This window comes from Odocoileus virginianus, chromosome 29 (genome assembly GCF_023699985.2).
Source record: "Odocoileus virginianus isolate 20LAN1187 ecotype Illinois chromosome 29, Ovbor_1.2, whole genome shotgun sequence".
In the NCBI taxonomy this organism is placed as follows: Eukaryota; Metazoa; Chordata; class Mammalia; order Artiodactyla; family Cervidae; genus Odocoileus; species Odocoileus virginianus.
Window position 1 is genome coordinate 22,499,084 of NC_069702.1, and position 22,695 is coordinate 22,521,778.

At 35.4% G+C, this 22,695-nt stretch overlaps 1 protein-coding gene across 5 annotated transcripts in view; it reads right to left on the reverse strand.

The window, feature by feature from the left end:
• Positions 1-22,695, reverse strand: part of BMP2K (BMP2 inducible kinase) — a 112,960-nt gene that overhangs the window by 45,004 nt on the left and 45,261 nt on the right. For all 5 annotated transcript variants that reach the window (XM_020904312.2, XM_020904311.2, XM_020904310.2 and 2 more), the window contains exons 2-7: positions 19,759-19,877; positions 16,950-17,055; positions 11,557-11,699; positions 8,581-8,702; positions 6,416-6,497; positions 2,282-2,414 (exon numbers count right to left, since the gene is read on the reverse strand). In XM_020904312.2, coding sequence (XP_020759971.2) covers positions 2,282-2,414; positions 6,416-6,497; positions 8,581-8,702; positions 11,557-11,699; positions 16,950-17,055; positions 19,759-19,877 — 705 coding nt within the window. The remainder of the gene's footprint in view (positions 1-2,281; positions 2,415-6,415; positions 6,498-8,580; positions 8,703-11,556; positions 11,700-16,949; positions 17,056-19,758; positions 19,878-22,695) is intronic.

Consider the following 22,695-nt stretch of genomic DNA (forward strand, 5'->3'; position numbering starts at 1 on the left):
GGTCTCCTGCATTGCGGGCAGATTCTTTACCAGCTGAGCTACCAGGAAAGCCCAGGTCAGACAGAGAAGTTCATTACGTGAGTAACATAATGATTTTATGTACATATGTATTATGAAATGGGTGACCACAGTAGATATAGTAAATATCTATCACCTCACAGAATTAAACATTGTTTTCCCTTGGGATGAGAACTCTTTAAGATCTACTGTCTTAGCAACTTTGAAATATACAGTACACAGTACAGTATTTTTAACTATAGTCACACGCTGTATATTACATCCTCAGGACTTACTTTATAACTCAAAGTTTATACCTTTTGACCACCTTCATCTCTTTCGCCCATCTCCCACCTTTGGCAATCAGCAGACACTGCAAGATCCTCAATAAAATCCTTAGTCCAATTGTGATTAAAAAACATTATACTTAACAACAAAACCATGCCACTGATATGGTGATTTATAACAAAAGCTTCAAAGAAAGGTTAAATTTCAATTGGCTAGAACACTCAACAGCCAAAGAAAATTCCTCAATCTATTTTTTGAGCGTTCCAGTTAATCAGAGTTCTTTCATGCTTCTGATGTCCTAAATTTTGCAATGAAGGAAGAAAGCAACTGGTTAAAACAGAGTGGCTGATAGGTCTGATGTTTATTCATATATACTCAAAAGGTATGCTTGCTCTTTGAAAAAAAAATACACAGTCTACAAAATGGCAAGCTAAAAATAACAAGGCTAATGGAGAAAAGAGAGATGGGACAAACCACGACAAACCACTGAAAACCTATACAGCTCACTAACCAGAACACTGAGAAAAACATTAATTGGTATCTGAAAAGGTAACCTGGACTGCCCAGACAGGTAGCTTATTTGGCTGAAAGCTGCCAGAAGGACAGAAAAACATATCAAAACAAGACTAGGAGGTTATCCACCAATAAAGATAAAAGTGCAGTTCTGAGCCATAAAGGATACCATTCAGGAGGCCACCCATTAACAGAGAGTCACACAAAAGCCGAGAGGTAGACCTCTCTGGGAAGGAAAGCCCAGGTACAAGCACTCATGTTTAATATTCTCTAATAGAGCTGAAAGTTCACGCTGGCAGTGAAGCAGCCAAGCTTAGGGCTATTCCCTTTCCCCTCTAAGTTATACCACCACTTCCCCCGCGCCATTACTTTGGTCCCCCTCACCTAGGAAAAACACTCTATGTGAAGTAGTGTAAGTTTTGTGTTCAGCTGACATAACCCTCTAATTTCCAACATGTATGGGCAAATCCACATTAAAGAAATGTGGATTTCTTTAAAGAAACAAAGATTATGCTTTAAATAAGTTTGCCAAGTGAAGCAACATATATCCTTTTATGCTCCATTTTGATTGTTTTTCTTTGAGTGTTTGCTCTGTGTTTTGGGTTTTTGTTTTTTTTTTTGAGTTACATGAGCCTCATAAATTACAAAAGTTAGTCAATCACCAAATGTGTAACAAATCATCTTTTGCAGAAATTATACCACGTGCATATTCAAGAAATTAAGTTACAGGATCTGTCAAAAAGGAAGAAAAAACTCTTAAAAGAGACTGTAAGAAAAACTGAGGCATTCTTTTGGAATGAAAGGTCCACAAGATTACTCCTTCTGATATTACACTTAGGTTGCTTTCTGATTTTATAATCAGCAAGGAATAAACAGTAAAAAATGTGGCAAATAAACTACAATTTTAAATTGGAAATAGTTTGATCTAAAGAAGAAACAGATCAGGTTATTTTGATTTCAAAAGTACAAAGACTGAATAATGAAATGTTATGCTGGAAAGTTTTTCCAGAAATTCCAGTTTTCTTAATTACATAATCTCTATGTTCTATAAAAGCTTATCTAGAGCTTAAAAACATCCATGTACTAATCAGTAATTAGTCTATTTTCATTCCTACAAAAGTCTTATAAACATCTTTTTTAAAAGATTTTTTTGATGTAGATAAATTTTAAAGTCTTTATTGAATCTGTTACAATATTGCTTCTGTGTTTTTATGTTTTGGTTTTATGGCGGTGAGGTATGTGGACTCCTAGCTCCCCAACCAGAGGTCAAACCAGCACCCCCTGCACTGGAAGGCACAGTCTCAACCACTGGACCACCAGGGAAGGCCCTGAACATCCTTTTAAATGTATTTCTTGACTATAGCAGTTTCACAAAATTATAATAACATGAAATTAAAAGACTAGTTTTAGGTAAAGGAACAGAAATAGCAGGCCCTTCATATAGTACCTTACAATTCTTTTCATAAATTGTCCAAGTACTTACTTATTAAACAATGTATGTTATGGGAGTAACGAGAGTTGTCTGGGATGGTGAAGCTGCCGTCACAGATGGCAACCTGGCTCTCACCAAAAGGAAGAGTGAAGAAACAAAGTTTATACAGTAAACATCCCAGGGCCTGGAAAACAAAGAAGCATGAATATCATCAGAACTCAAGTATCAACTTGATTACAAGAGCAAAAAAAAAAAAAAAGCCACAAATGAAAAACTAAATATGTTATTAAGAAAACAAAAGCCTAATGTTTCTATATTGGCTCAATCTTTTCACAAATTACAACTTAAATTAATGCGTGTGGCTAGATGGATGAATTAATGCTCTCATAGAACACCAGATCATGAATGACAGAACTAAAATTAGAAGTGACTGGTTCCCTTTGGGAGAAAAATTACATTTTCATTTCTTTCACAAAGAAAATATATATTTAGTACACAGCTAGCATGTAACAACCAACAAAGCACGAACAAAGCTCCTTGTAGCAGAATATTTTAAAAATTCACTATAAAACACATTTTAAAACTCCAAGTTTCAAATAGGAGTTAGCCAGCACAGTTAAATTTATCAGACACCCATCAACACTGATTATTCACTGAGCACATGTCATTATTTCATAGTATAAAAATTAGTTCTCTACTTCTAAACATAATCCTACATTTTTCATTCTATATTATACTAGTCATATTTGTACCTGAGTAATCTATATAAAATTCAGAAAGAAAGGGCTCTGTCTGCTTTGCTTGTATGGATTCATAGACATCACAGTGCCAATAAATCTACTTTCTGACAATGAATACAAACCACCCTAAGACACAAATTGTGTCTGGAAAAGTAGCACAGGAAATTTTCAGCTAAAGCGCCAACAGCTCAAATCTGAGACGTGGTAACAAAATGTGATTTTCTGCTCAAGAAATCATTATGCTGCCACAAGAAGTGTTGCCTACAAAGCGTTATGAGTGTAAGGGACAATTCTAACTTTAAATTGATTACATAAAATTATCTAGTGGTTACTATACAATTACATCAGCAATAACTGAAATCTGGCCTATCTAAACATTAGCACATCAGCTGTCCTTTGTTGGCTTTTTCGTCACACAGCAACCTGGCAAGCCAATTAACAAATACACTAGTTTTATAACTGCTACGAAGGTCACAAAATACAGAAATACCTTTCTGAGTTCAACAGTATTAATTTACAAAACATTATTTTCAATATTACAACAGTCCTTTAATGAAAAAAGTTTAGAGACTCTAGAAATTTCAATATATTAGTTCAAAAACATTACTAGATTATTCACTATGTGACTAGCAAAACTACAAAGATTCTGAATGGAAGTAACGAGTTCAATGTGGCTTTAAAAAATTTATGATGCATTTTTCTCTAAGGAAGATATTTTCAGCTTCTATACTGCAAAGTGAGCATAAGGCTTCCTTAACAGCACTAAAAAAACGACTATTAATGGTGCAATGTCTGCATTAAATTATCTTTCCTCTGCCCAGATGACAGTGAAGCAAAGGAGATCTGCCTTTTAGCCAGTTCTATCTTGTCACTCAAACCTTCAGTATATGTTGTAGGAGTTCCCAGGTAACAATTTTAGATAGCAATGCCAGTGTACTTCAAAAACATTAATCTAAAATACTCTGCTTCACAGAGTGTGAACACAAGGAAGTGTCCTAATTTTTCTCACACCAAAGGCATTTCCCTCTATTTCCATTTGATACAATGAGAACTGTTCAGGAAACAGGAGGGAATGAATGACCTCATTCTGAGGGTTGAGTATCACCATCTTCCATTTTCCCCATTAAAAGGTAACATGAAGCATCTCTCACTGAACTTCCTATTGGTCAATAAAATCAGCATCCTAGTTCTCAGGATAAAAATAAGCTACAATAGAAATTTCGAAGTAAAAAATAAATTTCTCCAAAATACATATGCTAAATGAAAACTTTAACCTCAATTATCATAACTCTCTAAATACTTTTCTGAAATAAGATCAGAATATAGCTCTTAACTGATATGAACTGATTTCCTTTTCTGGATATTCTCAAATTCACACCTAAAATGTTGTAGGCATTTCATCTGAGCTATGACAAGCATAAAAATGGTATCAAGGAAATTAAAACTCTATCTCTGTCAAGCATATAAATACATTCTGTTTTCTGATAATTTTTCTGGCTTCTTTTTTATCTTTGAGTATCTATTTGTCATCCCACAGCTATATCCAGTTACCCATTATAGAAATGCTACTCCATATAACTAACCTGTAAATGGAATAAATTTTAAACTTCTTGCTGTTTAGTTGCTAAATTATGTCCTACTCTTTTGTGACCCCATGGATTGCAGCCCTCTAGGGTCCTCTGTCTATGGGATTTCCAGGCAAGAATACTGGAGTGGGTTGCCATTTCCTTCTCCAGGGCAGCTTCCCTGACCCAGGGATCAAACTCATGTCTCCTGCATTAGCAGATGTACTCTTTACCACTGAGCCACCTTTCGCTGACAATCTAGCCATCCTGGCACAAATTTTAAGCTTGGTGAAAAACAAACAACAGAGAAAGACTCCCTCCTTTTTGTTAAGACATTGGGTAACAAACATGTTCTTAAAAGACTTTTTTTAAATCAACCCTTGATGATTTCAAAACAGTAGTCAACGTACGAATCTGCTGTTTCCTCCACTGTTGAAATACTCTTTTAGGTAATGTGGGTTTCAACACTAGTCACAAAATTAGGCCAGGAAAAGACTTCCACAATCACCTCCTCTAATTAATACTTTCATTTTATAAATTAAGATTCAATTGAATTTGTTTTCTACATTATACTACAAGCTATTTACTATAAGCCATTTAATGAATCAAATGTCAATGCTGAGAAGAGCCGACTGAATTTGAGTTAATACAAGCTGGGAATCTGTAAGCAGGAGCAAATTGACTGAATCAAACCTATTTGTGGTTTCATTAAATTACATATACAGTTAAAAATTCAACTACCACAAGATTTAAGAACCACTGATGAAAAAGTGCATAATATGTAGACAGAGGGAAAAATATTGTAGATACTCTTTTTTTATTACCTTGCAAGAATATTTCCCAATCTCTATAAAAGAATTCCGTCAGGAAAGGAGCACCAAGAAGATATTCATTTGGTTTCACCCATTACACTTGACTGCTTTCTAAATATTATGCTTTAAAATGAAATCAAATGACTTTTCTTGTAAACTCTAGAAATACTTCTGAATGTTTTTCCTCAGTTCCTAATATGGCCACTGGTGGCAGATATGGCTGAATGCTTGTTAAATTTAAATGAATTCACATTTAAAATAGTTTCCTGCTAGTTTACTAAATATAGACAAAACACATTTTACTTATGAAATAACCTCAAAAGATATATTGACTCTCTAACATAAAGTACAACTCTATAGAAACATGTTGTGTGTGTTAATTACTCAGTTGTGTCCAATTCTTTGAGACCCCCTGGACCGTAGCCCCGCAGGTTCCCGGGTACATGGAATTCTCCAGGCAAGAATACTGGAGTGGGTTGCCATTTCCTTCTCCAGGGGATCTTCCTGACCCAGGGATCATACCTGAGTCTTCTGCACTGTATGCAGATTCTTTACCATCTGAGCCACAAGGGAAGCCATAGAAACATGTTATACCTCAATAATTCAATCTATATAGATGCTAAAGAACCTCAATATACAGAGGTTAGTCAACGGTATGTTTATAATTTTTTAAAAATTTTACTCGTGTTAGTTTCCACTAAAAAGATCCTAAAATACTTAAGAAAATTATAAGCATAACCAGTTAAGAGTTATGGCCAGCTTTTCCAAAACTGCACTCAAATCAAAAAAATTTTAACCGTCATATATAATCTAAATTCTAAAAAATACTGCGGTAAAAAGTTACATTATGTGGAAACTGTTTACTTGCTTTTTTATACCTAAGTTTTCCATCTCCGGATCAAGAAGATATGTGCTAATATTTTTCTTCTGCTATTAGTAAGCTTTACTGTCCACCACTCTCTTCTACTTATTAGGAAATAACCTTGTGGAGGACAGGGGGAAGATAATCAACTGAACTCAGATTTTGTTAATTTGGTTAGTGAAAATGTCAGCCTTTCTTGGCCTTACCCAGATATCAGCCTTGGTGGTGATAGGCTTCCCTCCATAAAGGTTGATCATTTCAGGGGCTCTGTATGACAGAGTTGTATACCTGGCAGTAAATAAGTAAAATGGAGTGGAGATATAAAAAAAAAGACATACTACATTGTTTCTACATAAAACACTACAAAAACTTCTAGGTTCAGTAACATTATAGAGAAATAATACTATTTTAAAAGTTCATTAAAAGCTCATCAAGTATTAAACAATACAAAGCATTATACACGTTTTCAACAAGTGCAACTGCATCTTTGATAATAAAACACAATTTTTAAGAGAAAAAATTAAATAAAGACAATGTACTAGAAACATGGTTTTCCTTGAATTTCTTAAATGAAATAAGACAATCTGACTATAAAAATATCCTTATTAAAATATTTTAGTCTACTAATTTAAAAGTAAAACTTCTACCCTCTCAAAAAATTAATTTATATGTTTATTAAGCAGTTTGTTTTTATGAATCCTAACATAATTTCTTACACATGGTAGTAAATCTCGAGGTTTGTTTTTATAATTATTCTTTCAAAAGTAATCTAGTTGTCATAATTAATTATTATTAATTACATTAAGTACACTTCCAAAACTGTTAGCCTAAGTAGTTTGGAATTAAAAGATAAGTGAATAATATTTACAAGTATAAAAACTCCAAATCCACTATGAACAGAATAAAGTATTGCTCAATTTCATGGGAGAAATTATTAGAATATCAAAGGAATTCCTATACTATGGCATAATTTAAGATTCACTTTAAGTGTTTTTTTTATTTTACATAAAGTATCTTAAAAACTCAATATTCTACCATCTTATTTTTTTCAAATCACCCTAACGTGATACATTCTGAAGGGTACTACTACAGAGGAGTGATCTAAGAAACCAGAATGTAAACTACTTAAGGACAGGCCTTTTTTTTTGTTCACTGCGATACCGTAGCATCAACAGTGTCCAATATGTTGTACGCCCTGTTAACTGAATAAATAATTAGACCATTAATTCCTATGAGCCACTAAGTACAAGAACTCATGAGCTTATTACGTTCACCACTAGTGTAAAATTCTGCTAAACTTTAGCTATACTTCAGATCTTAACAGCAAAAAACTAAACTTCCAGCAAGCCAAAGATGCTTGAGCAGAATTCTTTAACAGTCATTATATATCACAACCCAGTAACTTTTACAATTATATGTATATACATATACCCATAAGAAGCCAATTCAATAATTCATTGTTCTGGTGTTCTTCAGGATGTTTATAAGTTTACTATGGAGTTTGTTTTTATGGAATCTTAACACAACCATCACAGGCTGTTCCTGAGTAGAAATACACAAGTCTACAAAACCATAGTTTTATACAAATGGACCAGAGTAAGATCAGCTCTATTTGAGCCTATTTCAAAATACATGTCACAGTTCAAACAAAAGCTCGTAGGCAGCCTTAAACCACTGAGAATCTGTGAGGAAGTGAAGAAAAGCAACTTAGAAAAAGGGAGCTACTTAGAAATTCCTATTCTGACAGATCTTTCTGCATTCTGCACCATTTTATTAAGATGATCAAAGATTTACAAACAGTACTACTTTCTAAAACTAGAAAACAGAAAAGCCAGGGGAAACTCCTTACAATACTCTAGCAACCATGGAAAATACAAGGTTAAGAAAACATAAGGCAGATATGATTTATATTTCTACCACAGAGTTCTCCAAAACAGTATTATAAAGTAACAAGTTTTCCACACAGTTTTCAATGCAATAATATCAACTTCTTAATAGTAAATACGAGGCCAAAGTTTAAATATTTTTCCTAACAAGCACAAATCCTCACTCAGTATCAATAAACACAAAGATGTTTAACTGAACTCAATAATAACTTCAAACTCCCTTTAATGATTCCACTAATTACTACAGCTTATTTAACAAATTTATTAAATTTGATTAATTTGTTTACAATGTAGATGAAAATTTTGCTTATGTGGTAAAAAGTATTTCCTATTGAACTAGATGAGACATAAACTAATCAATTATATCACACAGAAATATCTTAAAGAGATCTATTAATGGAATATCTAAAGTTTAAACTAGCAGAGTTGGTCACAGACTCAAGTTAACTAAAATTCTCATGAGACAAAACAAAATTAACACTTACTTTTTAATTTCTTCTTCTACTGTATTAACTCCATCTTTTTGAGGATTAAGAAATTTATTTGTAGCACTGCCAAAGTCACAAAGAACATAGTTTCCACCATCATTCAACAAAATATTTTCTACCTTCAGAAAAGAAAATCAATAATTAGTAGTATTTTCAAAGTGAAAATTGTCTTTTTACAACGTTTTTACACAATAAACACCAAAGGACATGTTTTATACACACACACACACACAAGTATATATAGAGAGAAGGCACCTCAAACTGTGAGAAAGGGCAAATGATTCAGAACAAAAATACATGTTACTTTATCTACTGCTTCTCTCACTAAGAACAGAGGAGTGCTTCTTCCATCCCAGGATGAGTTTTGCAAGAGCCAAGTCACCCTTTTTGTTGTAACATGTTGAGTCACTAAGTTGTATCCGACTATTTGTGACCCTATGGACTGTAGCCTGCCAGGCTCCGCTGTTCATGGGATCTCCCAGGCAAGACTACTGGAGCGGGTTCCATTTCCTTCTCCTGGGGATCTTTCCAACTCAGGGATCAAACCCATATCTCCTGAATTAGCAGGTGGATTCTTTACCACTGAGCCACCTGGGAAGCCCTCAGGTAACTGTAAGTCCTCTCTATAATGCTTCTATAAAAGAGAACTGCTAATAGCAGTGAGTCTATACCCTCCCTCCATTTCCCTCCTTTTCTGACACTTCAGTTTTTCTACAGAAAAAACAAAAACCATTCCAAGTCTACCTCTGATTAACTCCTAATTCCATTTTTATCTAAAATACTACACTGAAAAACAGATCTAACTTTGTGTCTGAACTTAGAGATCGGAGTCGAAATAACTTAAATAAAGTTACGCACACAGTTTCTAACACAGGAGAGTGTGGGTTCACAGGCCAACTGTGCCACTTATTATCACATGTACTCTGAACAGTTTGCATAACCCCTCTATGCTGCAGTCTCCTCACCTATAAACTGGGGGAAATGACCTCTGTTAACATGAGACTGTTGTAGAAACTGTAAAAGCTGAATGTATTAAAACATGTAAAAAGCTTAGAACACAACAGAAATAAGGTAAGCATACAATAAATGACACTATTATTATTAACTTTTTTACAGTATTTTTATTTTTATGATATAGCCTTGAATGAGCGATTAAATTTCTCTCCACTCTACCAAAATACTCACATTAGTTTCTTTATAATTTTTCTTCTATATTTCATTTTAGTTTACTTTTAAACATACTGGTACAAAATAAAGATTTATACAAGAAATCTACTTAAAAATATCTACTTAAGCAGGTTTGAATAAATTTCCACGTAAAAACAACTAATTCTATTCAATATGGTCTATATAAAAGTATGCAATTCAATGTCTTTGTTTGAAAACCAAGGAAGACTTCGCTGAAAACATCAATTTTACATTAAAAAAGTTAATGAGCTAAAATAGCACAAAAACATCTGACCAAATTATTAGGGAAAATGTAAAAGAGCTGCATATCCAGAAGAACTGAAATCAAAGATGCTACACTGATTATCCAAATTAAGAGACAGAGATGTGGAGTCGAACACTGTGATCTTACCTTAGCTTGTATTCTTTAGCATAAGTTTCCCTAAAAGATGCTTTCATGGTTAACAACCTATATTCTGAGTAACATATTCTATTCTATCTTGAGAGCATTTTATTGTCACTTTTCAAAGTTGTCTATGCTGAGTGCTCAGTCGCTTCAGTTGTATCTGACTTTTTGCGACCCTGTGGACTATAGCCTGCCAAGGCTCCTCTGTCCATGGGGATTCTACAGGCAAGAATACTGGAGTGGATTGCCATTCCCTTCTTCAGGGGATCTTCCCAACCCAGGGATCAAACCTGCCTCTCTTATGTCTCCTGCATTGGCAGGCAGGTTCTTTACCACTAGTGCCACCTGGGAATCCCAATAATAAGCCAGAATTGGGATTCATTCATTTAGTAAATATTTACTGAGATTCTGCTATGTGCCAGGCACTGTACTAAATGCTTGGATACATCATAACAAAAGAGAGAAATCCCTGCTCCCAGAGAGCTTACCTTCCAATGGAAGAGGACAGAAAATAAAACAACAGTCTTAAAACATAAGCAAATTACATAGTACCTGAGAAACTGACAAATGATAATAAACGGTAGAACAAGTAGAAAATGGAAAGGTTACGTTGTAATTATAAGTAAGGTGGTACAAGCATAGGACTCTGAGAAAGTGAATCTGAGTGAACTTGAAGTGGGGGAAAGGTTTACCTTGGGATATCTGGGCATAGAACATTTCAGGAAGAGGAATTTTTGTAATTTTAGTGTTTCCAAGTATCAAAGAAGACACCTATGTTTCTAAAGAATGTAGTGATAGCTCAAGCAATGTAATTTCAGGAATCTTCAATCCCCTTAGGGCACTTTTTCCAGTGTAACAGGTGGGTACCATATACAAAAGGTCAGATTCCATGAATATGAAAGACAAAGTGACCTTAAAGTGACAATCACCACCAAATTATAAGAAATTACCTAAAACTGTAGTAAATTATAAATAAATAAGTAAAGAGACCCATTTACAGTGAGCTCCAATATCTCTGGAAAGTTCCCTGATGCTTAAAATGAATTACAGGAAACAGGAGGAGTGTTGGAAGGACAGTGTGGAGAGACATCCCACCTGCGTCAGTGACGTTCATATTCCTGTTCATATGAAACCTTTTAAAGAAGCCTGCTCAGTACAACAGAAGCAGAGCAGGGAGCACAAAATCCACTCCTACAACCATATGAGAAACTGTCAGGGTCATGGAAAACACAGTTTCACTTCTACAGTCAGTCTTTACACGGCCTCAGGGAACGCAGCGGAGAACGGAGAGACCAGTCTGAGTGCTGGTAACAAGAATGGCTTTAGATGAAGACAGTCCAAGGACATTTTAACTCCGAAATTTAAAAGGTAGTAAGCCATAAGGAGTCTAAAGTTCCTACCTTGAGATCCCGGTGAATTATCGGAGTCTTACACTGATGCAACCTTGCAACGGCTTCACAGGTATCACAGAATATTTGTAACACTTCTGCTTCCGTAAAGCCAGTCTGCAGCTTCTTATTCATCTGATTCACTACCTGCCCAGCTAACCAAAAAAAGTAATATTGATGACATTTTTAATAACTGAAGACTACCACAGACAAAGAAATTAAGAAATGACTTTACGGTCTCAGGTAATGGAAAACTAGCTTTCTCATTATTTTACTGTAAAAATGCTTATTATACACCATATTCTGTTGATTCAATGACATAATTTTTTTTTCACATTTTACATCTTTGATATGAGAATATATGATGATTTTAACATTTTAACAATTTAGCATTTTAACAAAATCAAGATGTATCTTGTAACTGATGGCATCACAAATTTGAAGCAACAGTTATTCAACTATGCTAATTACGGGGGTAAACAGTGGTGAACAAAAATAAAGTATCTATTATCACAAAATTTATACCTAAAGGTAGAGATAAATTACTAAACAATCACACACATAAATATTTATTAAAGTTACATACAACAATGATAATATGAGAAAAACCCAAATTTAAATTGGTAAAGGATGGGAAGAAGAGACTGGCAGAGAAGGCCTGTCTAAGGAAGTGATTATTTATGTTTAAACTGAAGGTTAACTAGAAATTAACCTGGCAGAGATTTGGGAGAACACCCTAGTGACAGCAAGTGACATGTAAAAAGGCCTCTAGTTTGGGAAACAGTTTGATGATTTTGAAGAACTTAAAGAGAACCAATTTGAGTATGGTCTAGAAAGCATCAAGAAGAGAGTAAAATAAAGATGATACTGACAAGAGAGAGAGAAATTTAAGATTTTGTCTTGAGAATCAAGGAAACTTACTGATCAGACTTTGAAAAGATCTTCTTAACAGGGGGATGGAGGAATCACAAGAGAGAAAAAGAGATGTATAAGGGACTAATGTTCTAAACCAGGCTAAGAGATAACTTACCAGGGCAGAGTAACTTACCAAAGTCAAACAGCCACACCAACAAGCCCCGAGAGAGTTATTAAATAAGTATTGAGTGGACTACAATAACTGATAGCATAATGGTGACAATTCTTATACTAAGAGAAAGTTTACTATCATATTCTCAGAATACAAATATATGATTCATTCAGAAAACATTCTAACCTAAATAAAGTTTGGAAATTTAAAAAGGAAAGCTTGTGTTTAAGTTTGAAACTTTCCTTTAACAAGTTTGAATAAATGAATGTCTGTTATTTTGTAATGTGTAAGAAGGCGCATGGAACAACACCTGGTTCCAAATTGGGAAAGGAGTACATCAAGGCTATATATTGTCACCCTGCTTGTTTAATTATATGCAGAGTGTACATCATGCGAAATGCTGGTCTGGATGAAGCACAAGCTGCAATCAATCAAGATTGCTGGGAGAAATATCAATAACCTCAGATACACAGATGACACAACCCTTATGGCAGGAAGCAAAGGAGCACTAAAGAGCCTCTTGATGAAAGTGAAAAAGGAGTGAAAAAGTTGGCTTAAAATTCAACATTCAAAAAACTAAGATCATGGCATCTGATCCCATCACTTCATGGCAAATAGATGGGGAAACAATAGAAACAGTGACAGACTTTATTTTGAGGGGGGCTCCAAAATCACTGCAGATGGTGACTGCAGCCATGAACTTAAAAGACACTCGATCCTTGGAAGAAAAGCTATGACAAACCTAGACAGTATATTAAAAAGCAGCGACATTACTTTGCCAACAAAGGTCCCTCTAGACAAAACTATGGTTTTTCCAGTAGTCATGTATAGATGTGAGAGTTGGACTATAAAGAAAGCCGAGTGCCGAAGAATTGATGCTTTCGAGTTGTGTTTAAGAGTAGACTCTTGAGTCCCTTGGACTGCAAGATCAAATCCCAAAGGTAATCAGTCCTGAATGTTCACTGACTGATGCTGAAGCTGAAACTCCAATACTTTGGCCACCTGGTGCAAAGAACTGACTCACTGGAAAAGACCCTGATGCTGGGAAATTGAAGGCAGAAGGAGAAGGGGACGACACAGGATGAGATGGTTGGATGGCACCACCAACTCAATGGACATGAGTTGGTGATGGACAGGGAAGACTGGTATGCTGAAGTCCATGGGGTCACAAAAGAGTCAGACAAGACTGAGTGACTGAACTGAAGAAGGTGTATACACACTTGTTCCTTCTATTATTACTGTCTAAACAGCATTCTCATATGTATTCTGAAATAGCTAGTTTTTCCTTAGAACTTTAAAGCAGAGGAAAAAACATTAATTTTGCCCATGAATCCTCAATTTTCAGAAAATTCAGGTCTATTTGGTTATAATTTGTTCGAAGTATCTCATATAAGACTGAGGCACCTGACTATGCAGCAATTTTCTCCATACTTTGTTAGATGTCCTGACTCATTTTATGCAAAAATTAAACAGTAAAAGAAGTGGTTTATTGGTGTTTACTCATATTATTCAAGCTTCTCTGATGGCTCAGATGGGAAGAAAAATCTGCCCGCAATGCAGGAGACCTGGGTTTGATCCCTGAGTCAGGAAGATCCCCTGGAGAAGAGAATGGCTACAGACTCCAGTATTCTTGCCTGGAAGAATTCCACGAACAGAGGCGACTGGTTGGCTACAGTCAATGGGGTCACAGAGTCAACATGACTGAGCAACTCACACACACACACTCTTGAGAGTCCCTTGGACTGCAAGGATATCAAACCAGTCAATCCTAAAGGAAATCAATTCTGAATACTCATTGGAAGGATTGATGCTGAAGTTCCAATACTCTGGCCACCTGATATGAAGAGTCAACTCATTGGAAAAGACCCTGATGCTGGGAAAGATTGAGGGCAAGAGGAGAAGAGGGCGACAGAGGATGAGATGGTTAGACTGCATCACCAATTCAATGGACATGAACGTGAGCAAACTCCAGAAGATAGTGAAGGACAGGGAAACCAGGTATGCTGCAGTTCATGGGGTCACAAAGAGTCAGACACAACTTAGTGACTGAACAACAACATTCACCATTATTCAACTATCATTTCACAGCTAAAGAAATCATAACTTTGAATTCATTCTACCTCTTGCAAACTTTCAATGTTTTAATGAGTAGAATAAATTTTAAACAAAGAGTTAGTCAATATTTTTTCCCTTTAGAGATCTTTGGGTTAGAAGCCTTGAATCACAAAATCTAAGTTCCCATAAAAAGCTAAAAGCTCTATCTAAGCCGCACTTACTAATGTAGAAACTCAAAACCAAAGTCTTCTAAATAGACAGCGTATTAAAAAGCAGAGACATTACTTTGCCCACAAATGTCGAAAAGTCAAGGCTATGGTTTCTTCAGCAGTCATGTACAGATGTGAGAGCTGGACAATAAAAAAGGCTGAGCCTGAAGAATTGATACCTTTGAACTGTGGTGCTGGAGGAAACTCTTTCGAGTCCCCTGGACAGCAAGGGGATCATACCAGTCAATCCTAAAGGAAATCGGCCCTGAATATTCATAGGAAGGACTGATGCTGAAGCTGATGCTCCAACACTTTGGCCACCTAATGCGAAGAGCTGACTCACTGAAAAAGACCCTGATGCTGCAAAAGATTGAAGGCAGGAGGAGAAGGGGACGACAGAGGATGAGATGGTTGGATGATATCACCAACTCAACAGTCATGAGTTTGAGCAAACTCTGTGAGATGGAGGAGGGCAGGGAAGCCTGATGTGCTTTAGTCCATGGACTACAAAATATCAGACACAACTGAGTGACAAGACATTAAAGTAAAATTATTCTAAATGAAAAATTTTTAAATCATATCCAAAAAGTAAATATTGCTGAAGCCTGAAGGTCTTTTAAAGTAAGATGTGGGTAACTTCCAAATCTTTACATATTTTTCAAACAGGTATCAACCCCTAAACCAAAACTTCTATACTCTGCCCTATTTCAGGATTAAAATTTTAAAAGTCACCATTTTTCTAGCCTCAACAATCTTCATATCTCTGAGATTGCACTCATTACCATTTAATTTAAAATGACATACAGTGCAACCTACCATCTTATTTAAATATTGATGTGACTTTATTTTTTGCAAGATAATTAAATTTCATCTGTCACAGACTGTACCACTGGCCCCCAAATACTCACTTCCTTAAAAACTGAAGCTCGTTTGGTTCCCCTTTGAAAATGTCTTCTGAATGACAATTTTAATTAAACTCATTCAGGGTTATGATTATGCTCAATTCAATTATTTTTAAAAAGTTATCAATAGTCAAGGGCTATTAGTCAACTCTAACTGAGCTAAGAATTAGCACCTTAAATGCTAGGAAAGTAAGGAAAATCAGTATTATCTCCTTCAAGGGATCATAATGTTTTACAGTATAGTAGGTAAAAATAAGGAAGAACAATCACAAAAATATCTAATTGTTTCTATTATATATGTAAATACGTTACAAGCATATCACAATAGATATTATAATACTGATTCACTTCATTTTCCTCTGTCTTTCCCTTCTTACAAGACTGGAGTAAAATAAAGACTAAATTTTTTCAATTACCATCACCATCCTCCTCCTTCTCCAAACTTCAGGAACTGACCAGAGTTCCTGGTATGATAGTTAACAATCATAACTGTCTTACGAGAATCTAAATATAAAACAGGTCTCCCTAGAACCCAAACTGCCAGTTACATTCGGGGAGGTGGGAGGGGAGGCAGGTGTGCATGGGCGGAAGAAGGCAGTTTGCAGGAAATTGACTAGTTGACCCCTTCACACATGTTAAAGTTCCAAAAAAAAAAGAGTCAACACTTTGATTATAATTCATAAGCATACTCTACAATTTCTAATTTTTTCTTTGAAATATTTCTTTGAAAATACCACATTAAATCCAAATAAAAAGTGGTCTTCTATCTTCTGATGTTTACAAAAGACCACATAAATTTATAAGAATTATACATCAAAATGTATCCTTTAAATTTATTACATTCAATATGCTCAAGGATAACATAGTAGCATTCTGGAAAAATCCTATAATACTAATTTGGACACAGCATGTTCTTCTTGGTTAGACCATAAAAGAAACATACAGGGATCAGGAAATGTGATTGCTTAGATTCCCTATCTTAAACCCAAAGGCATTTTTCTAATTGTCCATTTACATGTGCTCATATCACCAATGCAACAATATTATAAATTACTTTTCAACAGCATTCCTTAATTAGACAAATAATTAAAGCTGAGGTGCAATGAGTGTCCACAATTAGATAACAGCTGCTCAGGGAGAAACCAAGACACCTAATAACCCATTTTATGAGCAAATTCCTTTGGCATAAAACAAATGCAGAGAAATACTTACCTCGACAATATTCCATTAAGATGAGCACTTCCCATACATTATCACTAATTGAATTTACAGCACAGTCCAAATAACCCACGATATTTTTGTGACCAGATAGCTCTTTCTGCAAAAAATAAAAAAATTTTTAAAAACTGGAAAACATGTGTTTTAAACATCTATTGTTAATGATTTGAAGTTTAAACTAATATATTTAAAGAATTTCAAAAAGTAACATTTAAGTATGGAATCTGACATGTTTAAAAAAATTTCTACAGTTTCAATGGAAAGTTTAGTTACACATGACTGTCATTTTGTAACAGACAGAAAGTTAATGAATACTCATTTTTAAATTCAGTGGAGAAGAAAGACATCATTTTTGTTCATTCAAAACAATACTCTTTCAAAAGTGAATACACAAGATAGCACTGTGGGATGCAAGAATAAAATACCAGATTTTATATGGTATTTTAAATTTGTATTTTAAAATATGAATTTTTAGTTCCTAAACTAACAGCTATACTCTCATTTGTCTGTTTTCTCTGCAACAGACTGCAATTTACATCCACCTAATTAAAAGAATTTATGAATGTATGTACTTTCAACTAAATAACCTAAAAAATAAACAAGTAGCTAAATAGGATTCCTATAAAGAAACTATAGATTAAATATAGTACTTCATCAATATATAATAAGGTTAAAAACAATAATGATCTAAATTCATTTTGTCTTTAAGTTTAAAGTAAGTTACATCCACTATCATTAAAGGAAAAAACCTAGTTTTAACTATGCAATATAATTTGAGATGTTACCTAGTGGCAGTTGAACATGTGAATAACTCACAAATAAACATAAATAATGGAGGACTGGTCATCAAAAAACAGTTGGAAGACAACTGCTCATCTCACTAAACTATCTTCTTTCAAAGCGTTAAGATCTGAGTGTTAACTGAGACTGATGATGACTACATTTTATATATCTCAAACGTAAACAAATTCTATTGAAGGAACTATTACAATATAATAGTAACGTATCTGGGCTCAAGTTAGAAAACTGTCTAAGGTTTCCTATTATCTCGGAGTAAATCTTTTCCCCCTTTGACTAACAGCCTCACCTGGAAAAAAAGCAAGTCTCAAAGTCTAATCAACTCTAGTCGAGCTGAGGGATAGGGACAATAAAAGCAGAATTCAGGTAAGTCATATTGTATAAATGCGCCTGTCTTAAAACAAAAAGGATCAAACCGCATGTGTGTTGATAGAGATGCTGATACAAAATAAGAAAATCTCCCTCTTAGCAGTTGGGGGGGACTGACAATAACAAGCATTTACAAGGAAGTGAAAAAACTAGAACCTTCCTACACTGCTAGTGTGAATATAAAATGGTTCAACTGCTGTGGAAAACAGTTTAATGGTTCCTTAGAAAGTTAAACATGGAATTATTGTATGACCCAGCAATTGCACTCTTAGACATATAGCAAATGAACTGAAAATAAACACTCAAACAAATAGATATATACACATATAAATAGCAACACTTACTCACAATAGCCAAGAAGTAGAAACAGCCCAAATGACCATCACAATGGTTTTTTAAAAGTCCATCAATAGATGAATAAACAAATTTTGATATATATGCATAGCATATATAATGGAATATTATTCAGCCATAAAAAGGAATCAAGTGCTGATAAGTGCTACAATGTGGATGAATCTTAAAAATATATTAAGTGAAAAGAAGTCAGACACAAAAGGTCACATACTGCATGCTTCCATGGATATAAAATATCCGGAAGACACAAATCCATAGAGACATAACATAGACTGGGTAGTTGCCAGGCCCTGAACAAGAATGGGATGGGGAGTAACTGCTTCATGGCAGGCATTTCCTTCTGGAGGGATGAAATGCTTTAGAACAATAGGGGCAGACTGTACACAACACCGTGAATGCATTCAATACCACTGAATTGTTCACTTTAAAATGTGAATTATAAAAACTATATTGTGTGAATTTTGCCACAATAAAACAAAAACATTAACTATACATATTAGACTTGATAAAGAATGGATGAGGAGGAGGAAGAGGAGAACAGGAGAGAGAAGGTGGAGCAGGGGGAACAAGAGTAAGAAACTCCCCAGAGCACTGACAATAAGCAACTTGAGACAAAAAGGAAACTTATTCTGTAGTTTTCTTGAACTGGTTAGTCTAGTTAACTGAATTACTGAAATTTTCTTTAATGGCTTAGTAAAGTATTTTTCACTTTTCCTAGAAGAAATTTTTTCCTTACTGAAGCATACCTTACCATATAACTAGAGTACACACCTACGCAAAAAAATCAATTCTACAGCATGATTTTTTAAATGAAAAGCAAAACTAAGTTTTGCCTGTGAACACAAACACATACTTTTATTAAATACCCACGGGGATGGTAAGCGCCAAATTCAGGATAAGGGCTTCTTTCTGGATTGGGATAACAGTATAAAGATGACATTGGAGAGGAATACACAGAAGGCTTCATCTGTATCTGTAAGCTTTCAATCCTTAAGTTGAGTAGGGGATGAAGTGGCATTCACTAGTCCTCTCAATTTTTCTATTCTAAGAACATTCCATGATTAAAGTGTATTTTAAATAGAAAAAAAGAAAGCAGAGAAGCCTGCCTGTTGAACTACTATAAACAAGGGAGGAGAGGTAGGAGTTGGCTGTATTTAGCCCTAAGTGTGGCTTTAAAGAGTACACTTCAAAGGTTGTCAGGATGTGCATAAGCAGCTTGCCTAAAAGCTGGTTAATGTTATGCTGATACAAGTTTTTCAAATGGAATTACTCTTTCACTTACCATAATTGTAATTTCCCTTTTACAAATGTTGAGGTCTGTCGTGTTATTGACATACATTCGCTTCAATGCATAACGGTGTCCACCATGCGTCCGCACCAGGAAAACAGTGGAGAAGCCACCTACGAGAACAAGTACCAATTACATATAAAGAATTTGAAACTACTGCTAAAATTATGTAACAGCACTGAGGAGCTTAATCTCAGAGGGGAATAAAGTGACTGTACACAAGACAAAAATAAGAACAGTAAGTGACTAATATATTAAATTACAGCCAAAACACTGCCTTGCTATACCAACCACAAACCAGCACATATAGGATAATATGCTTTTCAGGTTCATGTCTCTCTTTTAAACATTAAAATATTAAAATAGTATCTGAATGGGAATATTTCTTCTATGGGATATGGAAAATACTACAACATAACTATATCACTATATCTGGCATATAATACTGATTGTCTACCCATCAGCCTCCCCCTCTCTGTGATGACAAACCACCAACAGATGGGCGGGTCCCTTATCCCAATCTAGGGGGCGAACCAACACTGTATTAAGGGAATAACGAGAGCCTCATTTCCTCTTGTCAGCAACTGATTTCAGATTGACTATGCTAATGGGGACATATAGGAAAGTCTGCTGAGGGTTGCAAGAAAGATTTTCCATCTGGGGGAGGGGCAGGGGGAGAGAGTTTTATGAAGAAGGCCTTGCTCTTCCTTCCAGCTTTTGGATTTTGCAGTGTAAGAACATAATGTTTAGACCTAGGACAACCATATGTGGCTATAATAGAAAAAAGAATCAAGAGAGAAAATGACCCAGAATACTAACATAGTCAGGCTACTGAATTAGACAAGCCTTTGGGATTTCTCATGCTAGATGACAAATGTCTCATTATTTATGCCACAGTCTCTTCACTGCACCTAAGAAAGCATCATATATGAAATATACAGGTATTCTAAAGAACAATTACTTCTGTTACATTTGAACAAAAATTTCCACCTTAAGTTTTTAAAACTCATTTTGGCATAGGATATTTTATGTCACTTTCATCAATTTGATAGTCCTTCTAAAACAACGCTTCCCTTGTGGCTCAGCTGGTGAAGGACCCGCCTGCAATGCAGGAGACCTAGGTTCGATCCCTGGGTTGAGAAGATCCCCTGGAGAAGGGAATGGCTACCCACTCCAGTATTCTGGCCTGGAGAACTGCCATGGACAGAGGACAAGTAATTAATGTGTTTAGAACATAACTGTTAAGTCACTCTTGAATTAACTAAGTGTTCTGGGCAGGGACAGGGGGGTGGTATTTTTTAGTGCCTTGTTAAATCTAACATCTAACATTATTTAACTTATATGCAGAGTACATCATGAGAAATGCTGGGCTGGAAGAAGCACAAGCTGGAATCAAGATTGCTGGGAGAAATATCAATAACCTCAGACATACAGATGACACTACCCTTATGGCAGAAAGTAAAGAAAAACTAAAGAGCCCCTCGATGAAAGTGAGAGGAGAGTGAAAAGGTTGGCTTAAAACCCAACATTCAGAAAACTAAGATCATGGCATCCGATCCCATCACTTCATGGCAAATAGATGGGGAAACAGTGGAAACGGTGGCTGACTTTATTTTTCTGGGCTCCAAAATCACTGCAGATGGTGACTGCAGCCATGAAATTAAAAGACTTACTCCTTGGAAGGAAAGTTATGACCAACCTAGACAGCATATTAAAAAGCAGAAACATTACTTGTCAACAAAGATCCGTCTAGTCAAGGCTATGGTTTTTCCAGTGGTCATGTATGGATGTGAGAGTTGGACTATAAAGAGGGCTGAGCACAGAAGAATTGATGCTTTTGAACTGTGGTGCTGGAGAAGACTCTTGAGAGTCCCTTGGACTGCAAGGAGATCCATCCTAAGGGAAATCCATTCTGGGTGTTCATTGGAAGGACTGATGTTAAAGCTGAAACTCCAGTATTTTGGCCACCTGATGCAAAGAGCTGACTCACTTGAAAAGACCCTGATGTTGGGAAAGATTGAAGATAGGAGGAGAAGGGGACGACAGAGGATGAGATGGTTGGATGGCATCACTGACTCAATGGACATGAGTTTCGGTAAACTCCAGGAGTTGGTGATGGACAGGGAAGCCTGGTGTGCTGTGGTTCATGGGGTCGCAAAGAGTTGGACACAACTGAGTGACTGAACTGAACTGAAATCTTAACATACACTAATTTATTTGACATAACCTGATTACAAGTAAAAAAATTTTCCAATCACTACCAAGAAGTCATTTATCAGACATAATTTGCTAATTATGTCTCTCAGCTCCTAATCAGTATTTTCTTTCAAAAGAACTGAAAATCCAACTTCAAAAAAGTGACATAAAATTAGATACCATTATCTGTTTCCTGTAACTGAGATCCTCAACTCATTTTCTTGCCCACCACTTTGATGGACTCTACTCATTCCCTAAGTGACAAGAGACTGTCAATGGAATTGGGAGAAAGGCATCAAAGCTGAGAAATACATAATGAAACTGATTCAGCAAGGATCATCATTGTATGGCAAAATCCTAGATGAAAGGTTTATGAAAAATAGGATATTCACATGGTGTCAACGCATCAAAAGAAAAATCATTTCTTTTCACAGAAGAAATTTGGGGGTCACTAATACTGGCATTAATATTGACATTACATGCTTCCTGATGTGATAGAAAATGAATTAAACAGCATCACCTGTGAAATACCTTTAACCTAATAAACCTTAAAGGCCTAAATTCCACTTTACAGATAACAGGGGCTAAAAGAATATGGAAAATAACACAAAGTGACAGTAAGACAAAGTCTGAGATTCTGACTCTGGTTAGTTGTCTTGTACAGTATTCCATATGTAGAGCACAAAAATGGAGTAGAATCACGTTACAATGAAATTAATACATCGTTTTTTATTA